Source organism: Plecotus auritus (assembly GCF_963455305.1).
Source record: "Plecotus auritus genome assembly, chromosome: 13".
NCBI lineage: Eukaryota > Metazoa > Chordata > Mammalia > Chiroptera > Vespertilionidae > Plecotus > Plecotus auritus.
This window is the reverse complement of record NC_137779.1, coordinates 13,392,642-13,412,505: the sequence shown is the minus strand read 5'-3', so window position 1 is coordinate 13,412,505 and position 19,864 is coordinate 13,392,642. Positions and strand designations below refer to the sequence as shown.

Genomic DNA, 19,864 nt, shown 5'->3' with positions numbered 1-19,864 from the left:
CCCACCTGGGTCTCCGGAGCCCAGGCGCCCCTGTGGGCAGGAGAGGCCGGCCGGCCCGGGAGAAGCCGCCCCGCTCCCGCAGCGCCCGGCTCCCCGACGCGCGGCCAGACAGACACGGGGCTGCGGTCGTCAGAACCACCTTTAATGCGGCTACACGACGAGGGTCCGCAGCGCCTCCTCGGCCGAGCGGCACTGGTTCACCTGGATCTGCACCTCCACCGTCAGGGGCTCGGGGTGGTAGTCGTTCTCGTACCCTGAGAAAAAGACCAGCACGAGGGTCCGCAGACGCGAGCGGGCTGGTTCTTGGCCGCCCTGGCCGGCTCCTCACGGGCCCCCAACGCAAACCCGTCCTCGGCGCGTCCCCAGGGAGCCCGTCTCGGACTCCGAATAACGAATACAAGGAAGTCAGGCTTCACTAGGGGACCACCGCTTCCCTTCAAAAGACACTGACAAGGCTGTGGTTATTCAGACGCGAGTATTTGGTAGATATTTTCTTTTAAAAAGTGAATGAAGTAAACCTGGCGCTTCAGGGTAGATATTTTCTTTTAAAAAGTGAATAAAGCCCTAACCGGTTTGGCTCAGTGGATAGAGCATCGGCCTGCGGACTGAAGGGTCCCAGGTTCGATTCTGGTCAAGGGCATGTACCTTGGTTGCGGGCACATCCCCAGTGGGGAGTGTGCAGGAGGCAGCTGATCGATGTTTCTAACTCTCTATCCCTCTCCCTTCCTCTCTGTAAAAAATCAGTAAAATATATTTTTTTTAAAAAGTGAATGAAGTAAACCTGGCGCTTCAGGGACAACAACTGAAAGCATTTTGATAAATAAAGTTGTAACACTTGAGCTTTCAAATAGAAACCAGGACTTTGGAACATCGTATCTGCCACCATGAACTTAGGTTTTCCAACACTCAAGACTGCTCTCCTGATCCGGGTGGTGACAGTAAAGAATGGGCTGTTTTTGAAATTGTGTGAAATGTGTCCACACTTGGTAGATCTGCATAACTCAGTGAACCAGTTTTTACAAAAACCCAGTCTGGTGTTGGGGACTGTGCATGGGCAAGAGCCGTGCAAAATGCAGGGGCGCCCTCAGGATTTTACTGCAGTGGATTATGAAGACGTCCTTCCTCGACTCCGCTTTCACCTTGAACTAACCCTCACAAACCTACGAGCGGGCAGTTGATGTAATATCGGAGAAGGATATCTGCAATCAGCAGAAAGCCTGCATGCACTCCGCCTTTCCAGGTCCGTGTCCACGTGAGGCTGGACTTCCTCACACACCTCCCACCCCCCAAGGACCTCAGGGGCAGCCTTGGGATGCACTGTCCTCAGCTAAGCCAGGTGTTAAAGAGATTTGCAAAAATGTAAACAAAAATAATTTCAGGATCAACTTAACCCCACAGCTCTATCACCACTCACAAGTCAATACTGGTATGGTCCTGAAGCCCAGCAGTATAAATCCTCTTGTGCTTTTTCTACCCCCCCCCCCAATGATGTATTTTATTGTTTCTTTGTTCTTTTTTAAAGTTGTTTTGTGACCCTATGTCCTTTGCCTTTTCATATGCATTTTAGAGTCAGGTTGCTGATTTTTTTTTTTTTAAATCCCTCTAGGATTATGACTGAAATGGCATTGACTCCTCTATAGATCAATTTGAGAAAATCCGACATCTTAATAATATTCAATCTCCTAATCCATGGACAAGTGCACTTACTTACCTTATACTTTTTTCAGGTGAATTTTTTCACTGAGAAAATTCATCCACCAGGTGAGGACACATGAGAAGGCCCTGGCTGTTCACCAGGAAGAGGTCCTTACCTGACAAGGCTGGCATCTTGTTCTTGGACTTCCCTGGCTCCGCAGCTGCGAGAAATAAACGTCTGTTGTTTATGAGCTACCCAGGCTGCGGTGCCCTGTTATTGCAGCCCCAACGGGTGAAGACGGGTCCTCAGTAAACACCCCCTGCCCTCGGTCACCGTCATTGGCTCTCACCTTTTTTAGCTTTCTTATTCTTTGAATCCTGAGGGAAGAACCACCAAATAAGATGCTCAGAGTGGGGGATGCTGGGAAAGGGGTGGATGCAGATTCCAGGTCGTCCTGTGGGCGGCTCCCCGCTGCCAGGCCTCTCCTGGTCCCGGAGGCAGGGCAGGGTCTCCCAGGGAGGAGGGGGCCCCACCTGCCCCCTTGCCTTGCTCCTTGCAACTGAGAAGGGTCCCCTGCCCCCCGAACTCACTGGCCGTCCTACGCCTTCTGGGGCCTTGCCAATGCTGGGGCTTCTTGAGGGAGTTTGGGACCTCCTCCTCCAGCCTGCCACCCCAACCCTCCCACGACCTGGCCCCACGGCCCTTGCTGGCCCAGCACCATTTCTGGGGGGAGGGTGTGGCAGGGGCCTACGGTACCCTGAGAAATGTCAGCCTGTCGGATTCCAAGGTGCGGATCACCCCAAACTTGCACAGTGTGGACACGAGTGGCTCCCCCGCCAGCAGGGGCTCCAGGACCACCAAGCCGCTGCCCAGCACCCGCAGGATGGGTGGGTCCTGGCGAAGCTCCTTAGAAAGACCCCTCTTCTTCCTGGGCCCCTTCTGTTCCTGGGAGGAGAGGCTGGGAGGGTGGCAGGGCCCAGCAGGGATGTGCCCAGTGCCCATGGCCACTGCCCAGAGCCAGCGGTACCTTCTTCTCCTTCTCCCCTTTGGCGGCCTTGTCTTTCCCATCTTTCCCCTTCTTGTCTTTCTCCTCTTTCTCCTTCTTCTTCTCCTTCTCTTTCTCCCCTTTTCCCTTGGCAGGCGAGGGAATGTCGACGGGAGGCGGCACCGTGGGCCAGGAGAGGATCTAGGGGACAGCAAGGCGGCCTTGCTGACCACAGGCCAAGCTGGGGCCGGCTGGGGTCTTTCCGGAAAGGGGCCGAGACCACGCAACAGGGGAGCTGGACGCAGACCCCGGAGAGGAAATGCACAGGGAGGGGCGCCGGTCCTCCGGGGGCACCACCTTCTCCTCCACGACGGTCACGGTGGTCCCCGCCAGCAGGAAGGCCTTGAGCGGCACCAGGTCCCGGAGCGTGTGCTGCATCTCATAGCTGCAGGGGATGACGTCAGCCCAGGGCTTGCGGACGGTGCTGAAGAGGACTGTCCTGGGGGAGGGGGGGGCAGCGCCCAGGCATCATCAGGGGCCAGAGGACTGTCCTGGGGGGGGGGGCGGGGACAAGGCTGCTGGGCGCCGCAAGATGGCGTGGGGCAGGGCTGACCCCACCGGCAGGCGGGGGGCCACGGCACAGTGAGGAAGTGGGGCAGCACGCTGCGTGGGGGTGACTGTGCACTGGACAGTGGACGGAAGGCAACCAGGAATGAATCAGAACCTTTAAAAACTTCAGCAAAGCCCCGGCCGGCCGGCGTGGCTCCGTGGTTGAGCATCGACCTATGAACCAGGAGATGACGGTTCGATTCCCAGTCAGGGCACATGCTTGGGCTGCAGGCTTGATCCCCAGTGTGGGGCGAGCAGGAGGCAGCCGATCAATGGTTCTCTCTCATCACTGATGTTTCTCTCTCCCTTCCTCTCTCTGAAATCAATAAAACATATACACATATATATAGACACACATACACATATATAAATATAAAAGATAAAGTCATGGACTGAGATACAGTAGAAGTCCAATGAAGCAATTCAGCCCAGAGCTTGCAAACGAGTGAGGTAACTGCAAAGACAAATGTTAAAAGGGAAATGTAGAAATGGAGGAAACGTGGCAATAAGTGATCTTAAAAATTAGTGCTACCGACAGACAGACTGACAATGTCAACTGTACTTCCAGGTGAAGCAACTTTCATCAGCACCTGGACTTAGAAGTGCATGCCCCCAACACCTCCGCGCGGAAATACCGCATACGAACACGGCAAGGACAACACTCACCCCCCCTGGAAAAAGCAGCCCCTCCCCACGTGCCAGTCCGCTGTGGGTACCCCTTGCTGAAAACTTGTCACAGTTCCCCTTCCCGGAGCAACTTCCTTTCCATCTGCCTTTCCAGTCCCACCTTCACCCTTGCTCCTGGCTGTCCTCGGGGCAGGGGTACTTCCGCCCCTACTTCCCTGGGAGCCGCCTACACCCAGCGTGTGGGGTGCCGACTCCACCATTTCCCCTCGAGAAGGGCCAGCGCCCCGGGCAGACCCACAGTCACGCCCGTTCAGGTCACTCGGTAGCTCAGGTGATGATGGGGTCCTCAAACTACGGCCCGCGGGCCACATGCGGCCCGCCGAGGACATTTATCCGGCCCGCCGGGTGCCGCTGCCTGTCCTGCTTAGCAGCCGACTCCTCCCAGCCCCCAGTGCACACAGGAATTTGTTCATAGTTTTTTTTTAAACTATAGTCCGGCCCTCCAACGGTCTGAGGGACAGTGAACTGGCCCCCTGTTTAAAAAGTTTGAGGACCCCTGATGGTGGAGTTATTTGTGGCTCTTGTTTTTACTAATCTTTCAAAAAATTAAAACAGGGACTGTGGAGTCGGCTGGGACCAAGTCAGCCCCTGGCCCTGGCCCGGGGTCGTCCCTGTCTCCGGTCACCAGCGGGGACACCAGCCCCCCCCCCGCCCCCTCAACAAGCCTGCGTGCGTCCTTTAATTACAAAATGGTTGAGAGCTTCACACTAAATGAGAACCGACTCTGCGTCCTCATAAGATTCTTCATCCTCAAAAAAAGATCCTTTAGCCAAAGACAAGCTGCGCCCGAAGCCCAGGGCGGGCGCTGGACTTTGGGGCGAAGAGCCTGGCGCGGGGCTGGGAGGTCCCAGCCGGTGTCGGAGGCGGGTCAGCCCCGGACCAGCTGCAGCGTTAACGGGAAGGGTCCGCCCTGAACCAGTGGGGGCCGCACAGTCTCCCCGTGGACGCGGGAAATTCAAGCTTCTGCGCCGAGGGCGGGAGGCTCCGACCCAGGAGAGGCGAACCCTGAATGCACACCTTACACCTTGGAGGGGCCCGGCCGGAGCTCTCGGCTGTCACTCGGGGGGCGGGGGGGGGGGGGGGAAGGGGAGGGGGAGGTCCGGCTGGCCGCGCCCCCGGCGCCCGGCCGGCTGCGGGCCAGGCCGTCCTTACCCTGGGGACGGGCAGAGCCGGAGATCCATTCTCGGCCGCAACTGGGCCAACTCCTCCGCGGAGCCCAAGGACCGGGGCAGGGACGGCGACCCGGGCGAGACCGCGGACTCCAGCTCCACCGACTGCGACTGCGACGCGGACGAGTGCGCGGACTCGGCGGAGTCTTCCGCCTCCTCGGGGGCGGTGGGGGTGGCGGGCGCTTCTTCGGGGACCTCCTCTTCGCTGGGCGTGGGCTTGACGATCTGCGGGAAGACGGGGCGCAGCAGGCGTGGGTCGGGCGCCCGCTGCGGGGTGGGCGCGCTGGGCGGGACTGAAGGGAGCGCAGTGCGGACGCCGGTTAAGGGGGCCCGTCTGTGCCACGTGAGCCGCATCCCCTCGCAGTCCGCAGCGGACGCTGCCCGGGGCTGGGAGGCGAGGGCTGGGGAGGGGGCGGGAGCATCGCCTAGAGGAGAAATTGGGGTGCCCCCCCCATTCTCAGGACCAGCCCTGGGCGCACCTCAGCCAGCACCCCTCCATATTCGCTCCCTTCGCCTTCCTCGTCCTCCACGAAGTCGTAGGTCACGTAGTAGCTGTAGGTGATAAAGGGTCCGTGGGGCCCCGGGTCCGGGTCCAAGACCGAGGAGTCCAGAACCCCTCGGATATTTCCAATCGTCACCACGAACTGTGCCTCGCGTGCCAAGAAATCTGCGGGGGAACGGGCAGGAGTGAGGGGCGCGGCGGTGGAAGCGGGCAGACAGCGGGCTGAGCGCTGGGGCTTGCGGACTGGGGCTGCGTCCCGGCTCGGCCAAGGGACTGGGCACGTCTCCTGCTGAGACGCCCCTTAGGCCTGCTTTCCGGGCCTGTGCGATGGCACCACAGCAGCCGCTGGCCCGCAGGCAGGGTGCTCCCAGGTGGGAAGGCGTTGCCTGGGCAGGAGGTGCCCTCTTGCCATCAGCGTGTGTCACCTTGACCTCGAGAAGGCTCTGGTGCAGCTGTGGCTAGGGCCACCAGGGGGTGATCTCAAGCCACCACGGAAGGGAAGCCGCTGATCAGAGTGTTTCCCATTTGCCTAGGAAGGGGGGGGCACCCAGGAGGCCCCAGCCTCCCTCCCTGTCCCCAAATCCCAATCACCAGTCAAGTCTGGGAGAGACGTCTGACAAAGGTGAGCTGCACCAGCCAGGGTCTGGGTCAACCAGGGCGCTTGGGGTCAGACACCCAGCAGGGCCGGTGGGCCACTCCCTCACCCCCTTTGTAGCGGAGCCCCTGGAACTGGTGCTTCTCGCTGGAAGACACGGTGATGTCGTCCAGCACGCAGAGCCAGGCCAGGCTGTCGATGGTGAAGCCGCGGTAGTAGGGCACCAGGGCCAGCGGGTTGCCCTGCAGCACCAGCAGCCGCAGGCGCTGCAGGGTGCTGAGGCTGGCCACCATGCCCTGCAGGTCTGTCAGGTCGTTGAAGCCCAGGTCCAGAGACACCAGGTTGGGCCTGGAAGGTGAGCAGAGGGGTGGGGACAGGTCTGCTGTCCAGCCTCCCTCAGCATCCCACGCCCAGGACAGTCAGGAGGCCTGAGCCTGCCCGTGAAGACCGACATGCCTTGGGCAGCCCTCGACCTAAGTTAGCCACCCCCCCCCCCCCACACACACACAGGGAAGCCCTCCTGGCTCGGCAGCCCCTCTCTCCGTGGTCCTGCCATCCTCACAGGTCAGAGATGGGCTAGTCACTTCCTGCCTCTGCCTGACTCCTATGGACACACATCCTCTCTTCTAGGTTAATCATCTCAGTATCTCCCATGGAACCATATGGTGCTGTGCATCTAGAAGGTTCTCTCTCTTTGTTGTTAATCCTCACTTGAGGATATTTTTCCATTGATTTTTAGAGAGAATGGAAGGGAGGGGGAGAGACAGAGAGAGAGAAATATCAATGTGAGAGAGACACATCGATTGGTGGCCTCCTGTATGTGACCCAACCAGGGCCGGGGATCGAGCCTGCACCCGAGGTATGTGCCCTTGACCGAAAATGAACCCGAGGCCTGACACTCTATCCACTGAGACCAGCCAGGGTACCTCGAAGGTTCTTGACAAAGACTGACCAGCTGTCAGGAAAGGTGGAGGGAAGCCACTTGGGAGGAGCGATGGGTGGGGAAGAGGGTCAGGTCACATGGGGATCTGGGGAGGGGGCGCTGGAGGAGATGTGTGGGGCCTGGAAGCTGGAGGTCGCTTTCCAAAGCCAGACTGGCAACTAATCACAGGAAGCCCTGTGGTTCGCCTCTTGGGGCCGCGGGTGAGGGCGGAGGCTGGGCCGAGGGCCAGGCCGGCACGGTGGTTTCCTCACCGCCAGGCAGACTAGAAAGCAAACTGATTTCAGCTCTGAGAACAGAGGGAGATGAACACAGGGAGACACCTCCTCAGCCCCATCTCCCACGATCATCTGCCGCCTCCCTCCTTTTATGGCCCATCCTGCCACGGTGGGAAACACCCTGACTTCACCCCCAGCAGCCTTTTCAACAGAACCAGCGGAGCGTCAGCAAGGTCGAGTCACACCTTCCCTTTCATTTCATAACAGTGAGAGAGGGAGGGTTAGAGGATTTTCTGAAATCTACACTCAGCATGAAGCAGGTTACCCAGGCTATGATAAGTCTTATTTTCCACGTAACAGGTGGGAACACTTGGTGCTCTGTCCGTGGTACAAATCTAAAGCCCAAGTGCACGTCTCTTTCCTGGGCCGCGTCCCTGACGTCTGCGGCCAGTGGAAGAAACGATCGGAATCGTGGCCTCTGACCTCATCGCCGGTGGGTGCAGGGTTTTCAGTTTCCCACTCTTCACCCACCAAGGACACAAAGTCAAACCAAGAGCTCTCAGCTCAGGATGATTTTGTCCCCGCTGACCTTTGGCACCATCTGGACATGTCGGCTGTCACAGTGGTGCGGGGCGGCCGCTACTGGCATCCACGGGGTAGAGGCCAGGGATGCTGCTCAGCTTCCTGCAGAGCCCAGGACAGCCCCACACAAAGAATTTTCCAGCCCAAATGTCCACAGTGCCCAGGTCCCGGGAGCCGGCTCTAAAACATGGCACCCAAGCAAAGGCCTGACCTCCTGCCACCACCTCTCGGGGTCCTTTCCTGGCCTTCTGTGTTGTTGTTCTTTTGGTGTGTGTGTGTTTTAAATTGAGTCAGAGAAAGAAGTTTTATGTCTGGGGCCAGGAGCCAACCAGGAGTTATTACAGAAAAGACGCTGGGTCCCTTTCAGCGTCCAAATCTAATGCTTTATCCCTTTTCCGCTTCCAGTCTGGGGCTCCCGAGTTACCAGTGTTGGGAGGTGATGTACATGCTTTGCAGGGGGCCCAGAAGCTTGTTGTGGCCCAAACCCAAGTGCTGGAGGCCTGGCGGAGGGCGAGCGCACAGACACTTCATGCTGGTGATGTTGTTGCCATAGAGCTCCAGCACCTGCAGGGGCGGAAAGGGCACCTGTGAGCCCAGCACCACCCGTCCACCCCGTCCTTCCGCCCCAGCACCACCCGTCCACCCGTTCTTCTGCCCGGAGCATCACCCGTCCGCCCCGTCCTTCCGCCCCGAGCACCACCCGTCCACCCCGTCCTTCTGCCCCGAGCACCACCCGTCCACCCCGTCCTTCCGCCCCGAGCACCACCCGTCCACCCCGTCCTTCCGCCCCGAGCACCACCCGTCCACCCCGTCCTTCCGCCCCGAGCACCACCCGTCCACCCGTCCTTCCGCCCCAGCACCACCCGTCCACCCGTCCTTCCAGTCCCAGAACTCCGCAGAGGAAGCACCAATCCGTCATGCCACGTCTCCCTTTCCACCTGACCCGCTTATGAAAGCCCGGGAAGAAAATATTCAGGCAGCAGGCATGGGGAAGTTTCTTTTTCTTTTGTGAAGGGAACTTTAAATTTGGAATGGGAGGTGATATTGGAGAGCGTGGGAGGGGACATGCACAGCACTTGGCCACGTGTCTCTGTGTAAACCTCCCCCCATTCTTTTGACATTGTTTCGAAAGTGCTGACTCTAATATGGATCTTACAGATAAACAGCATGTTTGTATAAGAATTCTAGGAACTAACTTCAAAAGAAGCCGACTCTGACCTTCAGGCATTCCAGCTCAGGGAGATTTGCTGGCCTTCCACCTTAGAGCCAAGATGACGCACATCAGACCACCCTTTGACCAGTGTGGAGATCCTATCAGAATGGCCCGTGCAGGTCTGCGCGTAAAGAACTTTTCGCCACCCCCTCCCTTGACCTCTCTGTTCTGCTTTCCCTCTCTCCTTATAAAAACCCCTGCCTGCACCGAGATGTTGAAATGGGTATCTTCTCAGGCTGCTGGTTCTTGAATAAACCTACTTTTCTTCCATCAGCCAGTGTCTCTTTTTTAAAAATTATTGGCCCTAGCCGGTTTGGCTCAGTGGGTAGAGCGTCAGCCTGCGGACCAAAGGGTCCCGGTCAAGGGCACATACCTTGGCTGCAGGCTCCTTCCCAGCCCAGGCCCTGGTCAGGGCTTGTGCAGGAGGCAGCCAATCGATGTCTCTCTCCCACATCGATGTTTCTCTCTGTCTGTTCCTCTCTCTAAAAAGGCAATGGAAAAATATCCTTGGATGAGGATAAAAAAATAAATGATTGATTGATTTTAGAGAGAGGAAGGGGGAGAGAGAGAAGCATCAATTTATTGTTCCACTTATTGATGCATTCATTGGTTGCTTCTTGTATGTGCCCTGACCGAGGATCGAACCCGCAACCTTGGGTTTATCAGGAAGACACTCTAACCAGCTAAGCTACCCGGCCAGGACCCCGTCTCTTTATTACTGGATTTTGAGCAGCAAGCAGCCCAACCGGTTCAGTATCATCTGGGAAAGGCAGAGGCGCCCTGGGTGGAAAACAGCAGTGAGTTCTTGTATTTCGCCTCTAAGGTCTCGCCTGGTGTTTTCTTGAGCATGGCCCTGAGCTATAGTTCTCAGTCCCTTTTGATTTAAAATTGAGACCATTTTTGCCCAACCAGTGTGGCTCAGTTGGTTGAGTGTCATGCCATACACCAAGAGGCCACAGGTTCGATTCCCAGTTAGGGCACATGCCTGGGTTGTGGGCTTGATCCCCAGTAGGGGGCATGCTGGAGGCAGCTGATCAATGATTCTATCTCATCATTGATGTTTCTATCTCTCTCTCCTTCTCCTTTCCTCTCTCTGAAATCAGCAAAAACATATTTAAAATAATAATTTTTTAAAAAAATTGAGATGATTTTTGAAGGAATTAAGAAATACAAATTGGTAGTAACAAAATAGTCACCGCATAAGGAATATAGTTAATAATATTGTAATAACTAAGTATGCTGCCAGGGGGACCACTTTGTAAGGTATATGATTGACTAACCACTATGTTGTACACCTGAAACTAATACAAAATATGGAAGGTAAACTGTAATTGAAAAGTAACATTTAAATTAAAATAAGATCAAATTGAGACCATTTTGATATGCTGAGCTTAAGACTCATGGTAAAGCCTAGCCTCCCTTTCTTTTTAAACTATTTTTTATTGTGGTAAAATATATTTAACGTAATTTGCCATTTTAACCATAAAATTCAGTGGTATTAAGTACGTTCACATTGTTGTACAACCATCATTACTATCTATTTCCAAATGTTTTCATCACCCCAAACAGAAACTCTGTTCCCATTAAACCACAACTCCCCATTGCCCCCATCCCTGCTGGCCCTGATGACCAACCTCTCAAGTACTTTCTGTCTATGGATTCGTCTCTTCTACATCATGGAGGTAGGATCATCTAACGTGTGGCCTTTTGTGTCTCGCCTTTGTCATTCAGCATAATGCTTACGTTTCCTCCGTGGTGTAGCCAGGGCCACTCCTTCTTATGACTGAACGATATTCCAGTGGAGGGAGAGGCCTCACTGTGCTTACCCACCCACCTGCTGACACACCGGGGTTGTCGCCACCCTTTGGCTCTCATGAATGACGCTGCTAAGAACATTGGCGAACAAGAATCTGAGCCCTAGCCAGTTTGGCTCAGTGGATAGAGCGTTGGCCCAGGGACGGAAGGGTCCTGGGTTTGATTCTACTCAAGGGCATGTACCTTGGTTGCAGGTTCCCCAGCCCTGGTCTGGTACGTACAGGAGGCAACCAATCGAAGTTTCTCTCTGTCTCTTCCTCTCCTTTTCACTCTCTCTAAAAATCAATGGAAAAATATCCTGGAGTGAGGATTAACAACAACCACAAAAGAGGAGGAGGAGGAGGAGAAGGAAGTAGGAGGGAGAAGGAGGAGGAGAAGGAGGGGAAGGGGGAGAGGGAGGGGAAGGGGGAGAGGAAGAGAGAGGGGGAGGAGGAAGGGGGAGGAGGAAGAGGAAGGAGAAGAAGAATCATCTGAGTCCCTGCCTTCAAATCTTTCAGCCCATCCCTAGGAAGGGAATTGCTGGGTCTATGGAAATTACACTGTTTGAGGAATCTTCACCACCTCTGAAAAGCCTGGGGCTTCACACAGCCACGGTGCCAAGACTTTTGTGTATGGGGCAGGGGCAGGGTGGGGCAGGGGCAGGGGAGGGCAGGGGAGGGCAGGGGAGGGAAGGGGAGGGCAGGGCAGGGGCTTGAAATGGAGCCCAGGCTCCTTTACCTTGAGAGTTGGTGGCAGATTGGCGGCATCGATCTCCTTGATCTGATTGGCACTCAGTACCAACTCTTCAAGCTTTGGGAATTTCAGGAGGTCTTTATCCACCAGGCTCACCTGGGAAGGAAGGGAAGGAAGCTGAGAGCTCAGCTGGCGCAGAAACCTGTGGATGTGAGGATGGCCCCACTAAACCAGCTGCAGTCCCCTCCCAGCACCCACCCTTCTGCTCCTGGGAGCCTCTCCTGCCTCGTCTGCCAGGATGCAGGCGTGTCGGGCGTTGCGGGGACCTCTCACCTCTTCCACCCTCACCCCTCCTCTGACTGTGGGTGCCTACAGTGTCCAGCTCAGTGTCCTGTGTCCCCTGTTGGACGGTGAGCTCTGAGGGCAGGAAGTCCATCCTTGCTGTGCACCCTGGAGCCACGGTGAACCCTGAGGTCCTTAGCGATCACCGGTGTTCCCACAGAGGGTCAGAGCTGCCGCGCCTGCCCACATCCTCAGACACTAGGGGACCTTCCTGGCTGGGCCTCTTCTCTGGGGTGACTGACCATGCCAGCTTGCCTAGCAGCGAGGGGTTCCAGGGACATGAAAATTTCTGCGTTGACACTGGGCCAGTCCCAGGCAAACAGGTTGCTCTCCCTCCTCATCCCCCAAGCACTGTCGTTCAGTTTCTCTAGGGAAGGAGGAGCAAACTGGGAGTCCTGGGCTGTGTTGCCATGCAAGCTTTGGGCTCTGTTATCGATATAAGCAGAGAAGGCTTTTTAGAGACAGGAAGTACTATAGTACTGTGCCCCTCCCCTGACCCTGGGCCCCACAACTGAAGTGAAGTAAAACCAATATAAACACTTGGAAGGTTTCTACTAGGACCCAGAAGGGTGGACTGCAGGGTGCTCTGGAAATCAGCTAAGACCCACAGTGGACTTCACCCGGGGTGAAGGAAGAAGGCATATAACACGGAACAGGCGAGCAGCTGGCTCTGCTGGGTGGGCCAGCCGGTGAGATTATTTAGAAGGTGGGCAGAGTGATCCCCCTTCCCCTCGTCCTCCCCCTTCACACCCGGTTTTATCACTAAGTGCTGGAAGGTGGTGGTCTCCTAACGTCACCTCTGTCCCCTCTGTATGCCGGCATGCAGGTGCCAGCTGCCAGCACTCACCTGCTTGTCCACCACCTGGAGGGACCTGAAATAGGAGTACAGGAAGTCCTCTTTGAGCATCTGGGGACTCCGGATGGCCAGCTGCCTCAGGAAGCGGTCCTCGGCACTGGAGCCCTCCAGCAGAGCCCAGGGCGACTGGGGGCTGCAGACCAGGCTCAGGAGGTCCTCCACCGTCTCCTCCGCAGGGCCCCCAGCATCCTCCTCTCTGGGGACCAGCTCCCGCCATGTCCGCCATGTTCGAGGGAGAAATCGAGACTTATTCTGCAGCGGTGGGGAGGGAGGATTTCTCTAGTTATGACTCAGTCCTCTCAAGGATCCGAAACTCGCGGAATTGAACAGATTGTAAAACAGGACAATCAGGGATTAAGAGTTTAGAAGTTTAGACAATGTGTAATGGATACTTCTGACTGATTATCAGCCAAGGGACAGACAAGGGAAACTAAAAAAATAATAAACAGCCCCATTCCCGCCTTTAGGAGTTGCTCTTGAGCGGGCCCCTGGAAGATGCAGGTGGGAGAGATTAAACATTTAAGGAAAGGTTTCTGTCTGTCCTGGAAGTCAGGAGGTGCCACAGGCCACCTGTGAGAAGTAATGGCTAATGAAGGAAAGGTGGCGAGGCTGACGGTAAATCCAGAACATTTAGGTGCCATAAGTAGAGGATGAACGAATTCGCCCCAGTTTGCCTTCTCCACTCCTCCCCGCAGGAGACGCTATGAAACCCTAAAGCTCAGTACAAGGCCAGGCACACAGTAGGTGCTCAATGTTTGTGGAAAAAATACCGACTCCCCGTTGGCGCTGACCAGTGTGTGGGGCCCGACTTCCCACCGCGGCCGCCCCACCGGAACCCTCCTGGACTCAGGGGCCTCCCTGCACATCCGAGGCGCCCGCCTCCCGGTCCTGCGCCTCCTCCGGCCCCTCCTCCCCGCCAGGGCGTCCAGGGACCACGTGGCCCCTCTGCTCACAGCGGGGTCCCAACTGCTGGCGTTGCTCTCAGGACAAGCTCTCACCTCGAAAGCAGCATGGGATCTTTAGGGGAGAGAGCGGCCCTGCCCACATCGGCCTGCCGTGCTCAGTTCGGGGGGTCCCTGCCCTTCACCCTGGGTCGGCTCCCACAGGCCTAGGTGGGGGCCTATTCGGCCCGCCCTTCAGTGCCCCATCCCCACCGCCCATCTCAGCCCCGTTCCCACCCCAGGGCAGGCAGCGCCCTAAACGCCCAGATCCCAGCCCCCTCTGCCCTACCCGGCCGGGCTCTCACTCCCTGGGTCCTGACCGGTCTGTCTCTTCCGACCCCAGGTCCCCCCGCCGCCCCTGCCTGCGCCCGCACCCAGCTGCCTGCGCCACACGGAAACTCCTGCAGACACAACTGCCGCAGGTGCTCCCGGACCGCAGCGCTCACGGTCCCGCCACGCTCCTCCATAGCCGCGTGGACCCCGCGCCCTGCCGGTTGCTAAGCAACCGCCGGGACGCGCACGTGCTCCAGGCGGCGGGGCGCCGCGGCGGCGCAGGCGCTCTGGGATCCCAGGACTCGCCCAGGGAGACCCCGACTCAGCCCCTGGCGACCTGGGTTTTCCCTCCCGAACTCGCCGGTGCTCACGGCTGTAAACCAGGAAAAACAGTGCAGGCCCCGCCGCCGCCGGGGGTAGTGACTGCTGCGGCTCCCAGCACGTGCCCAGCGCTGCCCTTACGCTACGGTTTCTCCTCCAGAGAAAAGTGCTCATTATTATCCCCACTTGAGAGATCTGGAAACGAGAAATTAGCCCAAGATCAATCTCAAGACTGTAATCAGGGGATTCCAATATGAATCTCCTTAACTCCTGACTCAGGGGTTTTAATCACTGCCTACATACGTAACCGGTTCAGCATCCAGACCCCATTTTAGACTGACCCAATCCCACTTACCTCTCCATCCTCAAGCATGGAGCCCACTGCCCGTCACACAGGAGGGGCTCCTGGGCACTGCTTTGTGAAATCTGTGGGATAAGATGACTCTAGTTCCTATAATGTGGAAATGCAACATCGTTATGGAGATATAATTGACATACCCTAGAACTCGCTGCTTTAAAGTGTGCAATTCTGTGGGTTTTAGTGTATTCACAGCGCAACTGTCCCTGTAACCAGGGGTCCTCCAACTTTTTAAACAGGGGGCCAGTTCACTGTCCCTCAGACCGTTGGAGGGCCGGACTATAGTTTAAAAAAAAACAACTATGAACAAATTCCTATGCGCACTGCGGGCCCGGGACCAGTCGGCTGCTGAGCAGGACAGGCAGCGGCACCCGGCGGGCCAGATAAATGTCCTCGGCGGGCCGCATGTGGCCCGCAGGCCGTAGTTTGAGGATGTCTGGAACTTTCAACATTTCCCTCACCCCAAAAGGACATCCCATACAGATTAGGCAACTGATCTCCATGCCCCCATCTACCCAGCCCCCGGCAACCACAATATGCTTTCTGTCCCCGTGGATTTGCTCCTAAATGCTTCACGTAGTGGGATACTGTGCCATGAGCAGGCAGAACACATTTTGTTTAACCTTTCATCAACTGATAGACCTTTGAGGTGTCTTCACTTTCTGGCGCTGACGAATAATGCTGCTATGAACATTCATGTCCAGCTTTTCGTGGGAATGTATGTTTTCATTTTTCTCAGAATGAATTCCTCTAGGAATGCAATTGATGAGTCGTGTGGTATGGATTTGTGATTGGTAAATATTTTCTCCTCTTCTAGGCCTGTCTTTTCTTTCTCTCAACGGTGTCTCTGAAAGAGCAAAAATGTTTAATGTTGAGAAAGTCCCATTTCCTGTGTGATCCTTCCCAAAACACCTGCTGGAGAACACCTTTGCTATTGTTAGAAAAATTCTCCCAAGCCAGGAAAATAAATAATAAAACACATATCCATGAGTCTGCTGCAGTATAAACCCATCAAAGAGATGAATCAAGATGAACTCCCAGGATTTTGATGAAGCAACTGGTTGGTTTCACTTTTTTCTCGCTTCTCAATCCACCACCATACGGCTTCTACCCCCAACAGTGTGTTCAAACTTCCCAGTGACCTCACGTTCCCCGCGTAGAGACTCTCCTCAGCCTTGATCTTAACTGACCTCTCCGTAGTTTATGGTGGGGCAGATCACTTTCTCCTTCTTGAAAACCGCTTTCATCTTGTTCCATGACAACATGCTTCTCTTTCTCTCGAGAGCACCTTCTCCGTATTCAGGGCTAAGTCACCTTCTTCTCCCTGTTCTGCTGATGGAGGTGCACCCCTGGGCTCCATACCTGACTTAAATCTTTTTTCTTAAGATTTTAAAATATATTTTTATTGACTTCAGAGAGGAAGGGAGAGAGAGAAACCTCAATGATGGGAGAGAATCACTGATCGGCTGCCTCCTACACGCCCCACACTGGGGATCCAGCCCACAACTTCTCATCGAACCATGACCTCCTGGTTCATAGATCAATACTCAACCACTGAGCCATGTCGGGCGGGCATTTAAAAAAGATTTTTAAAATATATATATATATTTTTTTAGAGAGAGAGAGAGGAAGGGAGAGAGAGAAACATTGATGTGAGCAAAATATTGATCGGCTGCCTCCTGCAATGCCCCCCACCTAGGATCAAGCAGGCAACCCAGGCATGTGCCCAACCTGCAACCCTTCACTGCATGGAATGATGCCCAACCAACTGAGCCACACCAGCCAGGGCAATTATTGGCTCTTGGTTGCTGCTGTTGAAAATGGGGTACACTTAGCCCTAACCAGTTTGGCTCAGTGGATAGAGCGTTGGCCTGTGAACTGAAGGGTCCCAGGTTCGATTCTGGTCGAGGGCATGTACCTTGGTTGCGGGCACATCCCCAGTAGGGGGTGTGCAGGAGGCAGCTGATCGATGTTTCTCTCTCATCAATGTTTCTGGCTCTCTATCCCTCTCTGTGAAAAATCAATAAATTAAAAAAAAAGAAAATGGGGTACACTTAGCAGCTTAAAACAACAAAGTTACTGCCTCACAGTTTCTGTGGGTCAGAAGTCCAGATGGTGTAACTGGGTTCCCTGCTCAGCATCTTATCAGGCTAAATTGAAGTTATCAGTTGAGGCTGCGGTTCTCAGCTACAGCCCAGGGTCCTCTTCCACACTCACTAGTCATTGGCCAAGTTCATTTTCTTCTCATGCTTTCCACTTGGCTCCCTCCATCTTCAAGCCAGCAATGGCAGTTGACTCTTTCTTATGCTTTGAGTCTGTCTGGCTTTCTCTTCTGACTTCCTCTTTGTTTTTAAGGGCTCCTATGACTACATTGGACCCACTTGGTAATCACCTAGCTTAAGATCAACTGATTAGTAACTGTAATTACATCTGCAGAGTCCTTTCTGCCATGTAATGTAACATAATTATGAGAGTAAATACCAGAGGGTGGAAGTCATGGGGCAAAATTCTGCTTACCATGGACTTGGATAGAGGATTTTTAATAAATTCGTGGGGTGAAAACCATACTGTGGCAGTTTGTGAAGTGAGGTAAACATTAGCATAGATTGCTCTGCCAACAAGCTTGGATAAGAGGAGGAAAGAAATCAGTAGCAGCTGGAAGGAGACTTGGGATTAAGGTGAAAGGGGGTTTGTAGCTGTCTCTTTGTTGTGCATCTTCAGTTCTATGGACTGCCCTGGCCTGACCTTTGTTCTGTGCTCTGGACTCCAATCCAGCTGCTGACTAGACATTGAATAGATTCCCACTGGGCATCTCAAACTTGACTCATTCCAAATAGAACTCTTGGTTTCTCCTCTCTAGTCTTCTTTTCCCTCACTGCACATCAACCACCTGATTACTTTATCAAAATTCTCAGAGTCATCCTTGATTCCTGTCTTCGATTCCTCTCCACATTACTCCATTGGATAATTCTGTAGACTCCATCTCCATCCGCTCTATCCTGGTCCAAGCTGCCCTCATCTCTCACCTGCACGGCTGCCGACCCTCCTAATTGGTCTCTCTGCTTCCACATTGGATTCCCGCAAATCCATTCTCCACTCAGCAGCCTATCTTTCTTCTCACTTCTTAAAGTAAGCCAGACCCTGTATTTCCCTACCTACAGCCAATCAATGGTGCATCACACTTGGAATGAAACCCAAGTTCTTTATCCTCATAAGACCCTTGTGACTTGAACTCTGCCCCCCTTCCCACCACCACCCTCTTCTCTCACTTTGCTCCAGCTGCCACGAGCTGCTTCCTGTCCTTAGTCACAGCAAGCTCATTTCTGCCCGAGGACTTGCATGCGAGGGCTCCTTCTGTCAGCACTGCTTCCTCAGGTCTTCCCACAACAGGTCCTTCTCATCTTTCAGGTTTCGGCTCAGAGAGACTTTTCCTGGTCACCTGTCACTCTCTATCCCAACACCTTGATTTTTATAGTTCTTATGACCTGATATTTTCTTGTTTATTAACATTTTGTGCCTTGCCCATGAGAATGCCAACTCCGTGAGGGCAGGGACCTTGTTGAACTTCTTTGCCACCATCACTAAGACCCTAGAAGAGTGCCTGGTCGAAGGTGGCACTCAAGCCATGCATAAGTGATTTCAACAAATGACTCCCGAGCACGGATTCTGGTTCCTGGTCCCGCACTTGCAAAGTCCAGTGATGTTCAGGAACACACCGAGGTGAGATACAGCCTTTGACATACTACAGTCACAGTGGTTATCAGGGCTGTACTGCACGCTAGCAGGGGCATGCTTCAGAAATTTACAAAGATAATGCACTTTGCAAGCATGCTCCCTCTCCACCCACACGCACTCTGCTGTGACCCTCCCCAGAAATTCCCTGTGGGGCGCTGACCAGCATCTCCTGCAACATCATGTTTCTTGGTGGTTGTGCCTGTCAACCCTGGGCTTCAAAATTTCTTCTGGTCAGATCTACCCGCTCTTTCCAAGAAGACATGGCAAAGATGCGTGTGCCTTCCTGTGTGCGCCTGCCCTGAGTCAGGCATCTGCCCACCTTGAGGGTAACCTCAGCATTTCCTTCCAGCCCTGCTTTCACTCAGCCTTGGGCGGCAAAATTTTGAAAGTGTTTTCTGAAGAAAAGCTGAGCAATAATCTTGCCATGGGCGGAACATTGATCGTCCTTCCTCACAGCGGGCCCTTTATATACCACCTGGAGGCCATGGTGAACACATCTGGCTCAAGCAGCTGTTGCTGAAGCAGGCTCCGCTCCCTCTCACCATGGCCTCCCACACAGGTACCATGAGATGGACAGAAAGACTCCGGAGGGGCTTAGCCCCGTGGTGGCTGGAGCATGGGTGGGGAGAGAAGCTGGGTGGGCAGGGGGCGCCTGGCCCGGGGGCTTCATGGCAACATTCTCTCCTCAGGACCCACCAGGGGTGCCCTGCTCCTGCTCTGCTGTATGGGAACCTTGCTGTCCGTCCACACGGCTCCCATCTCTGAAAGTGACCTGAAGGGAATCATCATAGAATTAAAGGCCTCATCTGAGAGACTTTTGAAAAACTGCGTAAGTGCCCTCGAGATTTCTTTTCTAAGCCATTTCTTAAAACACCTTTCCTTGCGCCCAGAAGTAGGGGCTCTTTTCAGACCTGAAGCCAGGGCTGTGGCTACGTGGGAAGGGATGGGGACAACAAGACAGGTTACGGTGGGATTTTTATGCGGGTGGGGGTCAGGGGCAGAGATGAGCTCAGACAGCCCCAAACCCAACTATTTCTTAGAGAGAATCATCGATCGGCTGCCTCCTGCACACCCCGCACTACAGGATCTGCTTTAATAGGCTTGGTCACCCCTACCATGTTTGGTTCACAATATTGTAAAATGAAGTTTCCTGTCTGCAGCATATCCTTTGATGTGGCCCATCTTGTCTACCGGTTCAGGAGCTGGTGACCACCAATCTAAGCTGTGACAATGTCCCTGTGAACGAAGGACGTTGAGAGCTTCTGTGGGTCACCGGGAGCTCTCTTCCCGCAGAGCAGGGCAGCTAACACGTTAGGTGTCCGCCTGTCTGCCCTTCATTGTTTGATTAGGACCCAGTCTGCCTCTAGCTGAGGCTCTGCAGAGCCAACCCCTTCGGGGGGAACGTATGAGGCTGA

General features: G+C 54.7%; 1 protein-coding gene and 1 long non-coding RNA gene across 3 annotated transcripts; one reads left to right on the top strand and one right to left on the bottom strand.

Annotated features, from left to right (window-relative positions):
• Positions 1–30: 30 nt before the first annotated feature.
• Positions 31–14,241, bottom strand: LRRC43 (leucine rich repeat containing 43). Of its 2 annotated transcripts, XM_080650311.1 has the most exons (13): positions 14,137–14,241; positions 12,813–13,073; positions 11,669–11,779; positions 8,348–8,487; positions 6,293–6,531; positions 5,566–5,753; positions 5,070–5,311; positions 2,979–3,120; positions 2,664–2,822; positions 2,393–2,581; positions 1,986–2,013; positions 1,812–1,856; positions 31–254 (listed from the first exon to the last, which is right to left on the bottom strand). In XM_080650311.1, exons 1-13 carry the CDS (start codon positions 14,227–14,229, stop codon positions 151–153), a joined length of 1,941 nt encoding a protein of 646 aa, XP_080506437.1. In that variant the 5' UTR covers positions 14,230–14,241; the 3' UTR covers positions 31–150. The 2 variants fall into 2 exon arrangements, with proteins under 2 accessions (XP_080506437.1, XP_080506438.1); XM_080650312.1 differs by lacking the exons at positions 11,669–11,779; positions 12,813–13,073; positions 14,137–14,241 and adding an exon at positions 8,867–8,933.
• On the top strand, positions 7,403–9,410 carry LOC308238443. Its single transcript, XR_013959559.1, has 3 exons — positions 7,403–7,574; positions 7,702–7,834; positions 8,329–9,410. It is a non-coding gene; the product is annotated as an uncharacterized lncRNA (long non-coding RNA).
• Positions 14,242–19,864: the final 5,623 nt, after the last annotated feature.